Source organism: Gobius niger (genome assembly GCF_951799975.1).
Source record: "Gobius niger genome assembly, chromosome: 6".
In the NCBI taxonomy this organism is placed as follows: Eukaryota; Metazoa; Chordata; class Actinopteri; order Gobiiformes; family Gobiidae; genus Gobius; species Gobius niger.
The window spans coordinates 4,283,218-4,302,594 of NC_136857.1; the positions used below are offsets into that span (position 1 = coordinate 4,283,218).

At 44.1% G+C, this 19,377-nt stretch overlaps 1 protein-coding gene across 1 annotated transcript; it reads left to right on the plus strand.

Annotated features, from left to right (window-relative positions):
* Positions 1–12,489: 12,489 nt before the first annotated feature.
* Positions 12,490–19,161, plus strand: pym1 (PYM homolog 1, exon junction complex associated factor). The gene is made up of 3 exons (XM_079558858.1): positions 12,490–12,545; positions 16,275–16,368; positions 18,271–19,161. Exons 1-3 carry the CDS (start codon positions 12,515–12,517, stop codon positions 18,731–18,733), a joined length of 588 nt encoding a protein of 195 aa, XP_079414984.1. The 5' UTR covers positions 12,490–12,514; the 3' UTR covers positions 18,734–19,161.
* The last annotated feature ends 216 nt before the right edge of the window (positions 19,162–19,377 follow it).

Here is a 19,377-nt window from a genome sequence, read left to right on the forward strand (position 1 = left end):
TTATCACTTTTTTGTCAAATTTTTATACATTTTTTGGTCACTTTTTCGTCAAATAATTTGCATTTTTTCGTACATTTTTTTGTCAAATTTTTGTACATTTTTTGTCACTTTTTTGTCAAATTATTTGAATTTTTTCTTCAAATTCTTATCACTTTTTTGTCCATTTTTTGTCACTTTTTCGTCAAATTATTCGCATTTTTCCTTCAAATTCTTATCACTTTTTTGTCAAATTTTTGTACATTTTTTTGTCACTTTTTTGTCACTTTTTTTGTCACTTTTTTGTCACTTTTTTGTCACTTTTTTGTCACTTTTTTTTGTCACTTTTTCGTAAAATTATCCGCATTTTTTCTTCAAATTCGTATCACTTTTTTGTCAAATTTTTGTACTTTTTTTTTTAAATGTACTTTTTTTTTTTTAAATGTACAAAAAAATGCGAATACATTTTTTTAAATTATTCGCATTTTTAGGACATGGACTTTTTTTCTTCGTAAAAAAATTGTAAAGCATCAAAAATACATTTTTAAAAGTTTTCTAATGACGTGACGTCACCAGGGCCGCAGACGTGCGCGAGCGTGTGCGTGATGACTCATGAACGAGCAGAGTTGATTCAGCGGCTGAAGTCTGAGCAAAACAAATGAACTGGACTGAAAACAAGGATAAACGACAAACAACAAACATCTCAAGTAAGTTTATGTTTCTCTAAGTCTTTAGCCAAAAACTAAATACGTTTGTATGATGAATATAGTATAGTGTTTATCGCATTGGATTATGGTTAATAAGAAACAACTACATGTTATTGGAAACTCATTTCTGACTAATTAAATAATGGCACTAATAATTTTCATTTATTTATTCATTTGAGCAGAAAAAGTATGTCAACATTTTACAAAACGAAGTTAACAACCTGTAACTGTTAGATTAATTAAAAAAATACTAGCAGCATTTAATGTACTTGGTAAGTTTACTACTCAGTATTTGTGTAAGTAGACTAAGTAATCTTTATAGCACCTTTCACAGACAAGATCCACAAAGTGCTTTACAACACAGTTTAAAATCTGAAAAATACACACAATAAAAGGCCAACGACAACACAAAAATCATAACGGCCCAAGAAAAACGAATGAAATGCCTGAAAAAATATGTGCGTCTAAAGTTGGCTCTTAAAGACGGTTGTAAATCAAAGTGTAAATCACTCATTTGTTTGGCTCCTAACGTCAAAACCTGTTAACATGAAGCTCCTCAATCTCTGCAGGTCCGGCCTGAAGCTCCTCCTGATGTCCACACTTCTCTGGAGGATATTAGTCCTGCTTCCCAGCACCACAAAGAAAACATTGGATATCAGGAATATTGCACATTAAGGACTCTCACGTCCTTATTATGATGCTGACAGGGCTCACAAACGGTTGTTGTTCTTTTATAGACTTTTGCAAATAGACATGTTATTTTACAACACATAACTAATCACTGACTTCCCATATGTCCATTAGTGTTAAGATTCCAAACCACACTGCTCTGATTGTGACAAAAAAGTGTGATTTATAGGATTTTTATGCAAAAAATTCTTCTTTTTTTTTTGGAGCAGCTGAGCATTCAGCTCATAACATGACAAGACAAATGTAACGGGTCTGATGCCCAAACATTATAACCTTGATTTCTGTTGTACTTCATGAGATTTGTGTTGCCAAATAAAAGTACATTTTTAATATTTTTGTATTGAATTGCTTCATAACTACATAAAGGGTTTGTTCACTTCTAAATATTGTTTAATGTTCATGTTGGTAAAGGAGAACATGAATGATAGCACTAAAATGATCAATAAACTGTAACCAACAAGGCAATATTACATGACTCCTACTGATGCTGCTGCTAAAGGCAGAGAAACAAAACAACAGTGCAGTACTTTAATTAATACAGTCATGTCATTTACACCGACGCCAATGAGGATGTACCTGCAGATGAGTAAAACTCTGGATAATTTAACACAAACCAATAATGTCATTCATTTTCTTTCACCCAGTTTAAAACAAGACTCCTGGAATATTAGCCAGAAATACTGAGTCATTAATAATATGAGAAAATAATTATTAGAAAGTCTAAAGGCCCTTTTATGGTCAAGCGGCTGGTCCCGCCCACCACAACTCCATCCACGGTGGTCAGTCCTCCAGTACAGGCCCTGATGGTGGTGGTCAGTCCTCCTGTACAGGCCCTGATGGTGGTGGTCAGTCCTCCTGTAGACACTGATGGTGGTGGTCAGTCCTCCTGTAGACCCTGATGGTGGTGGTCAGTCCTCCTGTACAGGCCCTGATGGTGGTGGTCAGTCCTCCTGTGCAGACACTGATGGTGGTGGTCAGTCCTCCTGTACAGACACTGATGGTGGTGGTCAGTCCTCCTGTACAGGCCCTGATGGTGGTGGTCAGTCCTCCTGTACAGACACTGATGGTGGTGGTCAGTCCTCCAGTACAGGCCCTGATGGTGGTGGTCAGTCCTCCTGTACAGACACTGATGGTGGTGGTCAGTCCTCCTGTACAGACCCTGATGGTGGTGGTCAGTCCTCCTGTAGACCCTGATGGTGGTGGTCAGTCCTCCTGTACAGACCCTGATGGTGGTGGTCAGTCCTCCTGTACAGACCCTGATGGTGGTGGTCAGTCCTCCTGTCCTGTGCAGGCCCTGATGGTGGTGGTCAGTCCTCCTGTACAGACTCTGATGGTGGTGGTCAGTCCTCCTGTACAGACCCTGATGGTGGTGGTCAGGCGTCCTGTAGACACTGATGGTGGTGGTCAGTCCTCCTGTACAGACACTGATGGTGGTGGTCAGTCCTCCTGTAGACCCTGATGGTGGTGGTCAGTCCTCCTGTACAGGCCCTGATGGTGGTGGTCAGTCCTCCTGTACAGGCACTGATGGTGGTGGTCAGTCCTCCTGTACAGACCCTGATGGTGGTGGTCAGTCCTCCTGTACAGACCCTGATGGTGGTGGTCAGTCCTCCTGTACAGGTCCTGATGGTGGTGGTCAGTCCTCCTGTACAGGTCCTGATGGTGGTGGTCAGTCCTCCTGTACAGGCCCTGATGGTGGTGGTCAGTCCTCCTGTACAGGCCCTGATGGTGGTGGTCAGTCCTCCTGTAGACCCTGATGGTGGTGGTCAGTCCTCCTGTGCAGACACTGATGGTGGTGGTCAGTCCTCCTGTACAGACTCTGATGGTGGTGGTCAGTCCTCCTGTAGACCCTGATGGTGGTGGTCAGTCCTCCTGTAGACCCTGATGGTGGTGGTCAGTCCTCCTGTGCAGACCCTGATGGTGGTGGTCAGTCCTCCTGTACAGACCCTGATGGTGGTGGTCAGTCCTCCTGGCCCTGATGGTGGTGGTCAGTCCTCCTGTACAGACACTGATGGTGGTGGTCAGTCCTCCTGTGCAGGCCCTGATGGTGGTGGCCAGTCCTCCTGTAGACCCTGATGGTGGTGGTCAGTCCTCCTGTGCAGACACTGATGGTGGTGGTCAGTCCTCCTGTGCAGGCCCTGATGGTGGTGGTCAGTCCTCCTGTAGACCCTGATGGTGGTGGTCAGTCCTCCTGTGCAGACACTGATGGTGGTGGTCAGTCCTCCTGTGCAGGCCCTGATGGTGGTGGTCAGTCCTTCAGTGCAGACACTGATGGTGGTGGTCAGTCCTCCTGTAGACACTGATGGTGGTGGTCAGTCCTCCTGTACAGACACTGATGGTGGTGGTCAGTCCTCCTGTGCAGACACTGATGGTGGTGGTCAGTCCTCCTGTAGACCCTGATGGTGGTGGTCAGTCCTCCTGTGCAGACACTGATGGTGGTGGTCAGTCCTCCTGTAGACACTGATGGTGGTGGTCAGTCCTCCTGTAGACACTGATGGTGGTGGTCAGTCCTCCTGTACAGACACTGATGGTGGTGGTCAGTCCTCCTGTGCAGGCCCTGATGGTGGTGGTCAGTCCTCCAGTGCAGGCCCTGATGGTGGTGGTCAGTCCTCCTGTAGACCCTGATGGTGGTGGTCAGTCCTCCTGTACAGGCCCTGATGGTGGTGGTCAGTCCTCTTATGCAGACACTGATGGTGGTGGTCAGTCCTCCTGTAGACACTGATGGTGGTGGTCAGTCCTCCTGTAGACCCTGATGGTGGTGGTCAGTCCTCCTGTACAGACCCTGATGGTGGTGGTCAGTCCTCTTATGCAGACACTGATGGTGGTGGTCAGTCCTCCTGTACAGGCCCTGATGGTGGTGGTCAGTCCTCTTATGCAGACACTGATGGTGGTGGTCAGTCCTCCTGTAGACACTGATGGTGGTGGTCAGTCCTCCTGTAGACACTGATGGTGGTGGTCAGTCCTCCTGTACAGACCCTGATGGTGGTGGTCAGTCCTCTTATGCAGACACTGATGGTGGTGGTCAGTCCTCCTGTACAGGCCCTGATGGTGGTGGTCAGTCCTCCTGTACAGACACTGATGGTGGTGGTCAGTCCTCCTGTACAGGCCCTGATGGTGGTGGTCAGTCCTCCTGTACAGGCCCTGATGGTGGTGGTCAGTCCTCCTGTACAGGCCCTGATGGTGGTGGTCAGTCCTCCTGTACAGACCCTGATGGTGGTGGTCAGTCCTCCTGTGCAGACACTGATGGTGGTGGTCAGTCCTCCTGTACAGGCCCTGATGGTGGTGGTCAGTCCTCCTGTAGACCCTGATGGTGGTGGTCAGTCCTCCTGTACAGACCCTGATGGTGGTGGTCAGTCCTCTTATGCAGACACTGATGGTGGTGGTCAGTCCTCCTGTGCAGACACTGATGGTGGTGGTCAGTCCTCCTGTACAGGCCCTGATGGTGGTGGTCAGTCCTCCTGTAGACACTGATGGTGGTGGTCAGTCCTCCTGTAGACCCTGATGGTGGTGGTCAGTCCTCCTGTAGACACTGATGGTGGTGGTCAGTCCTCCTGTAGACACTGATGGTGGTGGTCAGTCCTCCTGTAGACACTGATGGTGGTGGTCAGTCCTCCTGTACAGGCCCTGATGGTGGTGGTCAGTCCTCCTGAAGACCCTGATGGTGGTGGTCAGTCCTCCTGTACAGGCCCTGATGGTGGTGGTCAGTCCTCCTGTACAGGCCCTGATGGTGGTGGTCAGTCCTCCTGTAGACACTGATGGTGGTGGTCAGTCCTCCTGTACAGGCCCTGATGGTGGTGGTCAGTCCTCCTGTAGACACTGATGGTGGTGGTCAGTCCTCCTGTAGACACTGATGGTGGTGGTCAGTCCTCCTGTACAGGCCCTGATGGTGGTGGTCAGTCCTCCTGTACAGGCCCTGATGGTGGTGGTCAGTCCTCCAGTACAGGCCCTGATGGTGGTGGTCAGTCCTCCTGTACAGGCCCTGATGGTGGTGGTCAGTCCTCCTGTGCAGACACTGATGGTGGTGGTCAGTCCTCCTGTAGACACTGATGGTGGTGGTCAGTCCTCCTGTACAGGCCCTGATGGTGGTGGTCAGTCCTCCTGTACAGGCCCTGATGGTGGTGGTCAGTCCTCCTGTGCAGACACTGATGGTGGTGGTCAGTCCTCCAGTGCAGACACTGATGGTGGTGGTCAGTCCTCCTGTGCAGACACTGATGGTGGTGGTCAGTCCTCCTGTGCAGACACTGATGGTGGTGGTCAGTCCTCCAGTGCAGACACTGATGGTGGTGGTCAGTCCTCCTGTGCAGACACTGATGGTGGTGGTCAGTCCTCCTGTGCAGACACTGATGGTGGTGGTCAGTCCTCCAGTACAGGCCCTGATGGTGGTGGTCAGTCCTCCTGTAGACCCTGATGGTGGTGGTCAGTCCTCCTGTGCAGACCCTGATGGTGGTGGTCAGTCCTCCTGTGCAGACACTGATGGTGGTGGTCAGTCCTCCTGTACAGACCCTGATGGTGGTGGTCAGTCCTCCTGTACAGGCACTGATGGTGGTGGTCAGTCCTCCTGTGCAGGCCCTGATGGTGGTGGTCAGTCCTCCTGTAGACACTGATGGTGGTGGTCAGTCCTCCTGTAGACACTGATGGTGGTGGTCAGTCCTCCTGTAAGGCCCTGATGGTGGTGGTCAGTCCTCCTGTACAGACACTGATGGTGGTGGTCAGTCCTCCTGTAGACCCTGATGGTGGTGGTCAGTCCTCCTGTAGACACTGATGGTGGTGGTCAGTCCTCCTGAAGACCCTGATGGTGGTGGTCAGTCCTCCTGTAGACCCTGATGGTGGTGGTCAGTCCTCCTGTAGACCCTGATGGTGGTGGTCAGTCCTCCTGTACAGGCCCTGATGGTGGTGGTCAGTCCTCCTGTACAGACACTGATGGTGGTGGTCAGTCCTCCTGTAGACCCTGATGGTGGTGGTCAGTCCTCCTGTAGACACTGATGGTGGTGGTCAGTCCTCCTGTACAGGCCCTGATGGTGGTGGTCAGTCCTCCTGTACAGGCCCTGATGGTGGTGGTCAGTCCTCCTGTAGACACTGATGGTGGTGGTCAGTCCTCCTGAAGACCCTGATGGTGGTGGTCAGTCCTCCTGTAGACACTGATGGTGGTGGTCAGTCCTCCTGTACAGACACTGATGGTGGTGGTCAGTCCTCCTGTACAGACACTGATGGTGGTGGTCAGTCCTCCTGTACAGGCCCTGATGGTGGTGGTCAGTCCTCCTGTAGACACTGATGGTGGTGGTCAGTCCTCCTGTAGACCCTGATGGTGGTGGTCAGTCCTCCTGTAGACCCTGATGGTGGTGGTCAGTCCTCTTGTAGACACTGATGGTGGTGGTCAGTCCTCCTGTGCAGGCCCTGATGGTGGTGGTCAGTCCTCCTGTGCAGACCCTGATGGTAGTGGTCAGTCCTCCTGTACAGACACTGATGGTGGTGGTCAGTCCTCCTGTGCAGACCCTGATGGTGGTGGTCAGTCCTCCTGTAGACACTGATGGTGGTGGTCAGTCCTCCTGTACAGACCCTGATGGTGGTGGTCAGTCCTCCTGTACAGACTCTGATGGTGGTGGTCAGTCCTCCTGTACAGACCCTGATGGTGGTGGTCAGTCCTCCTGTACAGACTCTGATGGTGGTGGTCAGTCCTCCTGTACAGACCCTGATGGTGGTGGTCAGTCCTCCTGTAGACACTGATGGTGGTGGTCAGTCCTCCTGTACAGACTCTGATGGTGGTGGTCAGTCCTCCTGTACAGACTCTGATGGTGGTGGTCAGTCCTCCTGTAGACACTGATGGTGGTGGTCAGTCCTCCTGTACAGACCCTGATGGTGGTGGTCAGTCCTCCTGTACAGACTCTGATGGTGGTGGTCAGTCCTCCTGTACAGACCCTGATGGTAGTGGTCAGTCCTCCTGTACAGGCCCTGATGGTGGTGGTCAGTCCTCCTGTACAGGCCCTGATGGTGGTGGTCAGTCCTCCTGTACAGACCCTGATGGTGGTGGTCAGTCCTCCTGTACAGACACTGATGGTGGTGGTCAGTCCTCCTGTACAGACACAAAGGACATGCACATATCAGAAGTGCCACAGGCAGTGGTTTTGTTGGGGATCATTTCTCTCTGTCATTTTGACAGACAGGGTGTAAAATAAAAGTCCACCATGAGCTATTGTTTTGTATCAGGTCACATGTCCATGACTCAGCTCTGTTCACCTTAAGCTCTCCTCACTGATCACTGAAGGATCCTCTTTGGTCACCAGGACGCTGAGCCCAAACAGTCAACATGACACCAGTTAAACCTTCAGTGACACAAAATCCAGACTAGATTACTGCAAATCAAAGGAGTAAATGTTGGAAATATTTTACAATATGTTACCTTGGACAGTGAAGCACCAGCAGCATCAGGAAAGGACTGGATCTGTACGACCCCAGAGCAAACTCTTTCCGCACATGCTTCATGTCTTCTGTAAATGAATAACATATAAAAGAAGTTTATAAAGTGTATTTCCAGAATACTACTGTATAAATGTGATCCCAGTTTCCCTGGTTGTCCTGCCATAGGTCACCTCTTCATTCACCCCATCTTCTGCTCTCCAGTATATATATATATATATATATATATATATATATATATATATATATATATATATATATATATATATATATATATATATATATATATATATATATATATATATATATAAACTCTTCCTCACCCTCCGCGGGCGGTCTCTCTTTTTTCCACCTGCTCGGGTCCTCTACCGTCGGCCTGGGAGCTTGAGGGTTCTGCGCAGTATCTTTGCTGTTCCTAGAACTGCACTTTTCTGGACCGAGATGTCTGATGTATTTCCTGGGATCTGCTGGAGCCACTCCTCCAGTTTGGGGGTCACTGCCCCGAGTGCCCCAACGACCACGGGCACCACTGATGCTTCACCCTCCAGGTTTTCTCCAGCTCTTCTCTGAGCCCCTGGTATTTCTCTAGTTTCTCGTGTTCCTTTTTCCTGATGTTGAAGTCGCTTGGTATTGCTATGTCGATCAGTCTCCGAGCTAAATACCGTCGTAGATCTGTCCTCACCAGCAGAGGGCGCACTATCGCACACTATCACGGTGGATTCGCTTCACGGTATTTCTTAGTGATGGGTAGATGAGGCCTCGTGAAGCGTTTCGGCACATCCCCCAAACTGTATTGAGACTGTGCCGGTACAGTGTCGCTGTGTTGCTCTATATTGACACCTGGTGGATCTTTTACATCATTGCATGCAACTTAGTTGAGACTCACAAAACACACTGATTCAATGTTACTGTATTTCCTATGGTATTATATTTCATGTTATGTGCAAATTAAAGTGAAAGTCGTGAATGTGATTGACTGATTTTATTTTATTTTTTGCGTAAAAAAAAAATGTGTCCAATATTTTGGCATTCGGTCTTTTGTGTTTTGTTGCAGCTTTGGAGAATACAGCTCACAGGTACAGAAGACGCTGGGGTATAGGCGCAGATTTATGTTCTTCCCAGTGCGTGCCTAGCCTGGCTAACACCAGACTAAAATCACAAGTGATATTTAGTCTGGGGACCAATTCATTTTCTCGTAGGAGAGGTGTGGTTTACGATCGTCCATACTCGTTTATTGGGCGATACGAAAAAAAAAAAAAGTCTCTTGCGTCTGCACGAGGCCACAGCCAATCGTATCATCGTATGAGATGACGTATGACGTACCCGCTGTAAACTTTTGAGCTAAATTATTTAGAACAAGGTCTAAAGCTTGATTGAAAAATACCATCGTGTCTGCTGCTGTCATGTTGGATCCGTAAATAAACTTTTTTTTTTTTATCCGTAAATAAACTACAAGCTTCCGTATATCGAATAGCGCGTCATCGTCTTGCCGTCTCTCCTCGCTCTGTGATTGGTTCCCAAATCCACCGGAAAATTTGGGCCATGGTCCCCAGGCTGTTGTGCAGTTCGAAATAATTCGAGCGCACACAGCAGCCTGGTGTTAGCCAGGTTAGTGCGTGCCCACAAAAGAAAAGAAAAAAAGCGTAGACCGGGATTCGAGCTGACAATATCATTGTAGAGCCTGGCCACTTAAGCCCGGCGCTTTACACACGGAGCTAAACAAACGCAACCAAAAGTTAGAGCCCTGAACCGGTCATGGAGTCAGCTGCTGCATTGACAGTGATTCGTCCCATTCACACTTGCAGACGCGGTACCTTTTAAACACAGTTTGGTGCGTCGGTGACGAGCGACACAGCAGCAGTATCGGCCACGCGGCTTTTTCTTAATTTTCATTTCATTTATTTATTTATTTAATATGGACATAGCAATTACATTGGACGAACCAGATGCATTGTTTAAAGTGTTATAGCACATGTGCTAATTTTCAACACCTGTCCATTAAAGTGACACGCGCGTCGATACGGGGCTTCGCTCTATGAGCTCGACACATTTTTTAAAAAAAATGTTTTATTTACTTCTTTTGCATTACATCTTGAGCAGCAGTATACAGAGATTAAAAACATATATTACAACAGAAAGTAAAGAGTACAGACTTTGGTTCCATTGCCTAGTTTCTTGTTAACTGTATATGTATTCATGTCCCCCTGGTGTGAGGCTATTTCAGAAGAATATCATTGTTACACCGTTGCTTCCGTATTATGTGGGTGATGTCCCGGTGGAGCGGTCAGCAAGAGGGGCTGACGGCTCGGCGCTCGCCCCACCCATCTATTAACATTCTAGCAACAGCAACAACACAAAAAACAAGAAAGACATAACATTTCAATACTTTCTACTGGTGACATAAGGCAAGGCTACGGGATAACACCGGCTGTTTGTCAAGTTGTAATGTTAAACTGTTCCGCGACGTTTAAAGTTTTAAATGATTTTTTGTTGGCAATATTTTTGAGTGATTGCAGATAGTTGTTGATCTCCATACTTAGTAATTTGATCGAGGGCTTGTACGTTAAGAATTTAGCTTTGTGTATATGAAATTTTCCATAGAGAATGAATAAGTTAACCTAGGGCTGCTCGATTATTGAAAAAATAATAATCACGATTATTTTTGTCATAATTGAAATCACGATTATTCAAACGATTATTTGTTGCCTTTAAAAAAAATCCATCAAAAAATTGACAAAAATCCATCAAAAAAGTGACAAAAATCCATCAAAAAAGTGACAAAAATCCATCAAAAAAGTGACAAAAATCCATCAAAAAAAGTGACAAAAATCCATCAAAAAGTGACAAAAATCCATCAAAAAAGTGACAAAAATCCATCAAAAAAAGGACAAAAATCCATCAAAAAAGTGACAAAAATCCAGCAAAAAAGTGACAAAAATCCAGCAAAAAAGTGACAAAAATCCAGCAAAAAAGTGACAAAAATCCAGCAAAAAAGTGACAAAAATCCATCAAAAAAGTGACAAAAATCCATCAAAAAAAGGACAAAAATCCAGCAAAAAAGTAACAAAAATCCAGCAATAAAGTGACAAAAATCCAGCAAAAAAGTGACAAAAATCAAAAAAATAAAGTGACAAAAATCCATCAAAAAAAGGACAAAAATCCATCAAAAAAGTGACAAAAATCCATCAAAAAAAGGACAAAAATCCATCAAAAAAGTGAAAAAAAATCCATCAAAAAAGTGACAAAAATCCATTAAAAAAGTGACAAAAATCCATCAAAAAAGTGACAAAAATCCAGCAAAAAAGTGATAAAAATCCAGCAAAAAGTGACAAAAATCCAGCAAAAAAGTAACAAAAATCCAGCAAAAAAGTGACAAAAAAAATAAAAATAAAAAATGTTGGAAAAAAAATGTGAAAAAAAAAAATTGAAAAAAATATATATAATCGATTTTTTGCGATTATGCTAATTTTGTAATCGTTTACTGTTGTAATCGAAATCGTAATCAAATTTCGATTAATTGCACAGCCCTAAGTTAACCATATATTCAATATTACTATTTTTGTGGTTAAAGTGCGTGACAATATGTTGATAATCTAATTTAATAGGACAAGTGATTTTTTGTGATAAAAACATTTGTAGTTTGGACCATACTTCGTGAGTATATGCGCAGTCGTAAAATAAATGTTTTAGAGTTTCTGTTTCCAGATTGCAAAATGAGCATTTGTTGTCAATATCTCTAAATTTCGATATATAAGAATTAGTAGGGTAAATGTTAGGGCTGCTCGATTATTGAAAAAATAATAATCACGATTATTTTTGGCATAATTGAAATCACGATTATTCAAACGATTATTTGTTGCCTTTAAAAAAAATCCATCAAAAAAGTGCCAAAAATCCATCAAAAAAGTGACAAAAATCCATCAAAAAAGTGACAAAAATCCATCAAAAAAAGGACAAAAATCCATCAAAAAAGTGACAAAAATCCATCAAAAAAGGACAAAAATCCATCAAAAAAAGGACAAAAATCCAGCAAAAAAAGTGACAAAAATCCAGCAAAAAAGGGACAAAAATAAAAAAAAAAGTGACAAAAATCCATCAAAAAAGTGACAAAAATCCATCAAAAAAAGGACAAAAATCCATCAAAAAAGTGACAAAAATCCATCAAAAAAGTGACAAAAATCCATCAAAAAAGGACAAAAATCCATCAAAAAAGTGACAAAAATCCATCAAAAAAGTGACAAAAATCCATCAAAAAAGTGACAAAAAAAATTGAAAAAAAAAATTGAAAAAAATAATTATAATCGATTTTTTGCGATTATGCTAATTTTGTAATCGTTTACTGTTGTAATCGAAATCGTAATCAAATTTCGATTAATTGCACAGCCCTAGTAAATGTTGTGAATAATCTTCCAGTGAATTTCTTTGATTTTGTTACTGATACCGCTTTACGTAAACACCACAGGATATGGCAACCCGCGTTCCACGTCGTCATTTCCGAAGTCAGGGTCGGCTTGTTTTCCGCTCGCGCTCGTCCCGGTGCGGGGGTAAAGTGCGGCGGTGTTTTTCACACTAGCGTCGGCCCTGGAGCGTGCACAGTGTGAACGAACATGTCTCTCTCCGCTTTGGGAGCCTGAAAAACCCTTCGCTTTAGCTCGTCCGGTCGCAGCTCTTGCCCGGCGCACGGAGCCGCGGGGACGTTTTTGATGAAGAGCGGGGCGACGGGCGTTAAAATGGCGACCCCCTATGTCACGGATGAATCGGGTAAGGCTGCTGCATGTGGCTCATTGTCTGTCTGTTCAAAGTGCGAATTATCACTCCACTAATGCGAGCACCGCGTTGCAAAAACGTAATTAAAAAGCTTATGCCTTGCTGTTCACGCCTTCAAAGTAAAGATTGATCAATGTGCTCAACTTGAATGTGTTGTGTGTTAGCTATTGTGCTAACAGTTGCTACATAGTGTGCTGTTTCTTCCAACTTAAATGCTGATATGCACCTTCTGCTATTATTATTAGTGTAGGAGATAAAGTATGTTTATTCCCATGACTATATTAGTACATAGTTATTACGTAGTATATCCTAAAGTACACAAGATAAATAGTACATACAATGATAACAATAATGGCTTCACTTTACTGGACTTACTCATTCATTTCATGCTTGGCAGGGGCGGACTGGCCATGTGTCCATTCTGGAAGAGCACAGAGGGGCCACCGGTCTGGCCTTTTCTCCTTAACCGAGCTTTACCCAAATCGAAGAACTTAAAAGAAAAGCATTGAAATAGCGCCGAAAATGAGGACGAAAACAGAACAAAACGTGACAAAAGAGATGAAAACTCAACAACAAAGCAATGTAAAAAAGCAACAAAAAAGCCAAAGTGCCATTTTTTTAGTCACATTTTAGTCATTTTTTCTTCCATTTTTTTTGGGTCAATTTTCTGTAATTTTTGTGTGTCATTTTTGTCATTTTTTCTTCAATTTTTTGCCAATTTCTTGTGAAATTTTTGTGAAATTTTTGCCACTTTTTCATCAATTTTTCGTCACTTTTTTGTCAAGGTTTTCTCACCTTTTTGTCACATTTCAGTCATCTCATTTTTGTCAAATTTTTGTCCATTTTTTGTCATTTTTTCGTCAGTTTTTTCTCACTTTTTTCACATTTCCATCATTGTTTTCGTCTCAGTTTTGTTGCCATTTTCACAACTTTTTTCCAGAAGCTTTTAGATTTGGGTAAAGCCAAACTGGAGAAAATGTGCTCAACTTGAATGTGTTGTGTGTTAGCTATTGTGCTAACAGTTGCTACATAGTGTGCTGTTTCTTCCAACTTAAATGCTGATACGCACCTTCTACTGTTATTATTAGTGTAGAAGATAAAGTATGTTTATTCCCATGACTATATTAGTACATAGTTATTACGTAGTATATCCTAAAGTACACAAGATAAATAGTACATACAATGATAACAATAATGGCTTCACTTTACTGGACTTACTCATTCATTTCATGCTTGGCAGGGGCGGACTGGCCATGTGTCCATTCTGGAAGAGCACAGAGGGGCCACTGGCTCTAGGGCCACCGGTCTGGCCTTTTCTCCTTAACCGAGCTTTACCCAAATCTAAGAACTTAAAAGAAAAGCATTGGAATAGCGCCGAAAATGAGGATGAAAACAGAACAAAAGTGTGACCCAAAAAATTAAAGTGACGAAAACACAACAAAACGTGACAAAAGAGATGAAAACTCAACAACAAAGCAATCTAAAAAAAGCAACAAAAAAGCCAAAGTAATAATAATAATAAGAATACATTTTATTTGTATTGCACTTTACATAGGAAAACACATCTCAAAGTGCTACAATTGACACACAAGACAACATAACATTTCAATAGTAAAAACCCGAAGAATAATAGCAATAAAAACACAAAGTGCCATTTTTTTTGTCACATTTTTGTCATTTTTTTGTCACATTTTTGTCTTTTTTTTTTGTCACATTTTTATCTTTTTTTTGTCATTTTTTGTCAATTTTTTGTTGTTTTTTCGTAATTTTTTTGCTAATTTCTTGTGACATTTTTGTGACATTTTTGCCACTTTTCCATCAATTTTTCTCACTTTTTTGTCACATTTCAGTCGTCTCATTTTTGTCTAATTTTTGTGACTTTTTTGCCACTTTTTCGTCAAATTCTTTTCACTTTTTAGTCAAATTTTTGTCAATTTTTTGTCACTTTTTCGTCAGTTTTTTCTCACTTTTTTCACATTTCCATCATTGTTTTCGTCTCAGTTTTGTTGCCATTTTCACAGCTTTTTTCCAGAAGCTTTTAGATTTGGGTAAAGCCAAATGTGCTCGGTTCAGGCGGGAGTTAAGGGTTAAAATATGTCTTTGTGGAAGTGTCGCATTTACGCTAATTTGGGTCAGGCTGGTCAGAGTCCAGGGCTGTTTTTCAGTCCCAGTCCGCCCCTGATGCTTGGTGACCGAAAGCTCCTATTGTTGCCACAGCTGCCTTGGGGTAGACTCAAAGAGACTGTATGGAGTTTAAACATGTAACATGTTCCAGCAATGTCCTAATGTGTAGAATGAGCTCAGACCTGTTCACCACAACTGCCTCTAAAATCCTGCACTGGTAATGTGTTAATTTGGGTCCGAAGTGCCTTCATGCACCAGCTTAAAGGGGGGGGTATTGTGCAAAATGGACTTTTTCAAGCTTTACATCATGTTATTCTGTCATTCCCTCATTAAAAACATGCCTGAAGTGTTGCCTTGGCACATTCACGTATTTCTGAGTAATCTGTAAAAACTCTGATGGCGGCCATTTTAGGGATAGGTTTGCCTGAGTCCTCCTAGGAACGCCCCCACCTCCTGGAGACGCCTCCGAGCTTTCGTCACCAGCCGAGTAACCAACCACTGCTCCTCAGCAGAACCCCCTCCCCACTGATGCCACAGACAGCAGGTGTGTTTAAGATGAGCGAGGCGCTGCAGGCGAGCGGTGCAGGCCGGTCAGATTCGTGTCCAAGATGGCCCCGCCTCGCTCTGACGCCTCCTGTGCGACGGTGCCCGTGTCCTCTTGAGACGGCGAGCGAAGTTGCTTTTCTCCGCCTCGCTCGGCTGCCTGAACTACAAAGGCCAAAGGGATTGTGGGAAATGAAGTGCCGTAAACACGTACGCTGACAGAGGACTGACAGATGATTGGATCTGAGTTGTGTTTAGATCAGAAACATGTTGCCCTGACGCTCCGCAGCCCCTGCATCCTTTTTCTCATCACCAAGATCTACTTAAATCTGCAGAAATGCTTCAGAGTCTTCTGTTCAACATATGGCCTACATTGAAATATGCATAATTTTATTATTCTAATCCTAAACTGTAAGAGGAGAGGCTGTTATTTTTGCTGTAGTGATTTGTCTGGTGTGTGGGAGAAGCAGAAATGTATTCACAAACTTTTAAAATAGTTTTATTCCCAAACTTTCTAACAAACGCGAGACGCTTCTGGAAAAAAGGTGTGAAAATAGCGACAGAACTGAGACGAAAACAATGATGGAAATGTGACAAAAAGTGAGAAAACATTGAAAAAAATGTCACAAAAAATTGACCAAAAATGGACGAAAAAATGACAAAAATGTGACAAAAAATGGCCAAAAAATGTCACCAAAAAATTACAAAAAGTGAAAAAATGAGTCGAATACCCCCCCCCCCCCCCATAAAGTGCTGAAAAAAAATCTGATGACGTGAGGAAAAAGATCCATTTAGATGAGTTTTGTAGATCTTAGCTTTCAAATGAGGCGTTCCACTGGCCGACAGGATTTGGGTAAAGCTGAACTGGAGAAAATCCTCTCGGTTCAGGCGGGAATTCAGAGGTTAAGGAAGTGCGGCTGACAATCTGCGCCATTGGCTCCACTGACCACCAAGTTGGGTCTGGACATGTAGTTCTGGAAACTGTTAGCAAGTGTTTTTATTATGGATATCATTTTTTTTATTGACACCTCATCATGTCTGTTCTTTAATCTTTAGGTAAATACATCGCCGCCACTCAGCGTCCTGACGGGAGCTGGAGGAAGCCACGGCGAGTGAAGGACGGATACACCCCTCAGGAGGAAGTGCCAGTGTAAGACGTCCATACTTTCATTTTGTGCTTTTCACATATAAACAAGTTACAAGTGTTGTGAGAAGAAGCGATGTCTTCCAGCTGACAAACTAAAAAGTAATGACGTATTTGGTAAGTCACTTGAATCCTCCCGACTTATGGTGAGTATAGATACAGACGGCATCGTGTTATAGAAGGGGGCGTGGCTTTGTCGAGGGGGGAAATAGAATCGTTAGAGAAACACATTTTTCACTCTAGCCATTTTCTGGTGGAATATGAACTTATTTATCACACACAGATAAAGTCAAGTCTAAATCGGGCTCATGTGGATATTTTCCTCACAGCAGATTGTTCAGTACAAGTGAAAAAAACGGCAGTTGTAGCCCGTGCTAGCTAACATTAGCATTAGCACATGAAGCATCCTGTTAGCATTCTCCGTCATTTATGTATGTATGGGCTGTTGAACCACTTTGCTCCTCTCCATGTCTTCTTGATTCAGTGGAAAACTATATTCATAATTCAGCGAGTAGTTTTTTAAAGAACTACTAAACTGCTAAAAAGAAAGTTTAGATTTTTCTCCAAATTGTTTTCCCCTTAAAGGAATAGGCCACCGTTTTTACATACTGAGATGTGTTCTTATCTTAGCTTTGACGAGTTCTATTCACCTTATTCCGCCCCGCCCACTTTTGCCACTTTTTGCGTTGTCTCAGCACTTCCGTTTTCCAAACACTTCCGGTCGAGCGCGAAGCCCGTTCATTTAAACGGAGAACGAGGGAAAATATTCTCCGCTCAAATCTGATGTTCAGTCGATTGATTTGTGTGAAACGGCCGATGTTCATTTGCACCGACAAGTCGACACTGCAGCGTTTCTCTGCGCAGCCGGAAAACGGCTTTGTTTTCCTGTAGTGACTGATTTTATGTGGACGTCTCCAGACCCATGTTAACACATAGGAGGGAAAGGGGCGGGCACAATTCATGGCGCCGCCCACGCGAGCCTCCGGAATAAGGTGAATAAGACCTGTCTGATCTTCCCCCGGGCCTTCAGTCACGTAAACACAGCGCAGACGGCGTTAGCATTTAGCCTCTCCCTCTCTCCTCTATAGCTCCAAAACAGGTCAAGATAGAAGCTACCAAGCTCTTCCACGTTTTCCCTATTTAAATATGGTTACGTGAAGTGTTCCACTACAAAGTATAATTACACAAAGTTAAACAATGTGGATTTTCTAAGCGGATAAAAGGGGGAACTATATTGTAAGGCGTAATAATACCAGGAGTAATTTGGCATCTGCACAGTAAAGTGAAGATTACTGCGCGGATTTCGAGCTACTCCTGGTATTATTACGCCTTATAATATAGATCCCCTTTTATCCGCTTAGAAAATCCACATTGTTTAATTTTGTGTAATTATACTTTGTAGTGGAACACTTCACGTAACCATGTTTAAATAGGGAAAACGTGGAAGAGCTTGGTAGCTTCTATCTTGACCTGTTTTGGAGCTATAGAGGAGAGAGGGAGAGGCTAAATGCTAACGCCGTGTGCGCTGTGTTTACGTGACTGAAGGCACGGGTGAAGATCAGACAGGTCCTAAAGAACTCGTCAAAGCCCAGGTAAGAACATATCTCAGTATGTAAAAACGGTGGACTATTCCTTTAAAGTAGTTTTTGAATAATTAAAGAAAGTTTACATTTTTCTCCTAATTGTTTTCCCCTTAACTGCATTCAAAAATGACCATATATGGGCGATTCCAGAGACGCCGTCTGCATCTATGGCGGTACCTGCTGGATTACTAACCGTACATGAACTGCTTCAATAAATCACACTTGCCGGTTTTTAATTGTTTACATGTCGTTTGTGAAAACCAGTGATTTATTGAAAAAATTCCCATTGAAAAATACAAATGAAGCAATGCGCTCTCTCTTCTAGGTACGAAAACAAGTATGTGAAGTTCTTCAAGAGTAAGCCAGACCTGCCCCCAGGCATGAGCCCGAACGACGCGTCTGCCGCGAAGCCACAGGAGACCGAAGCATCCGGCCTCTCCAAATCAGCCAAACGAAACATGAAGCGCAAAGAGAAACGCAAGCAGCAGCAGCAGGGCGGGGCGGACGAGGAGGACCAGGTGGACGCCGTGAGTCACGCCGTCGACCACCTCACGGTCAACGAGAGTCCGGCCGCCGCCTCCGCCGTCTCCGCCCCCGACGACTCCTCGGCGATGTCGGAAAAGGCCAAGAAAATCAAGAACCTGAAAAAGAAGATACGGCAAATCGAGGATCTTCAAAGCAAAGTGGACTCGGGAGAAATCAAGCAGCCTTCGAAGGAGCAACTGGACAAGCTGGGCCGGGCGCAGGCTTTGAGAGACGAGCTCGAGCAGCTGGAGGAAGATCTATAAAGCGCAGCTACGTCGGCGGCCAAAAGAGAGGACCTGAACACTCCAGATCCACAAGCATTTGAAGACAATTTTGTTAAGTCACCAACATTCATCTTCTTCCATGTTACTCTCAAAGCTCCCAGATCACGCTCCATAGGCTTTAGCTTCTTCTTTTAAGGCGAGACACGGCAGGTGAAAGTATTGATTTTTCACGCAGTGGTCGAAGTGGAGATTTTTATCCATTTTCCTCCCTTTACATCTTAGTTTTCATGTCAGAGAATAAAAATGACAAAACTCACCCGCATGATGTTTATTTTATGATGTTTTGTCTGCGAGGTGGGGGCGACCCGGAAGTAGCTGCTGCGCCGCGTAGAAAGTCCGTCTTTCCCGCGGGTTTTCATTCATAAATATTGACAGATTTGACATCCACGTGTCCTGCTAAGGGGCCCCGTGATGACGCTTTCACCCAAATATGGTGTTTTTCCTCCTACGAGACGCTGGAGCGGAAAAGTGGAAGAACGGGCCGAGCATGCGCACTCGCTACAAAACTTCAGGGCTGGTTTTCTCTGAATGAGAGAAGCCGCACTCGGGCAGAGCCTGAGCCCTTATAGAAGCTCCCACAGACTCCAAACTTTACAGGCTCAGACCTGACAATGTTTTGAAGG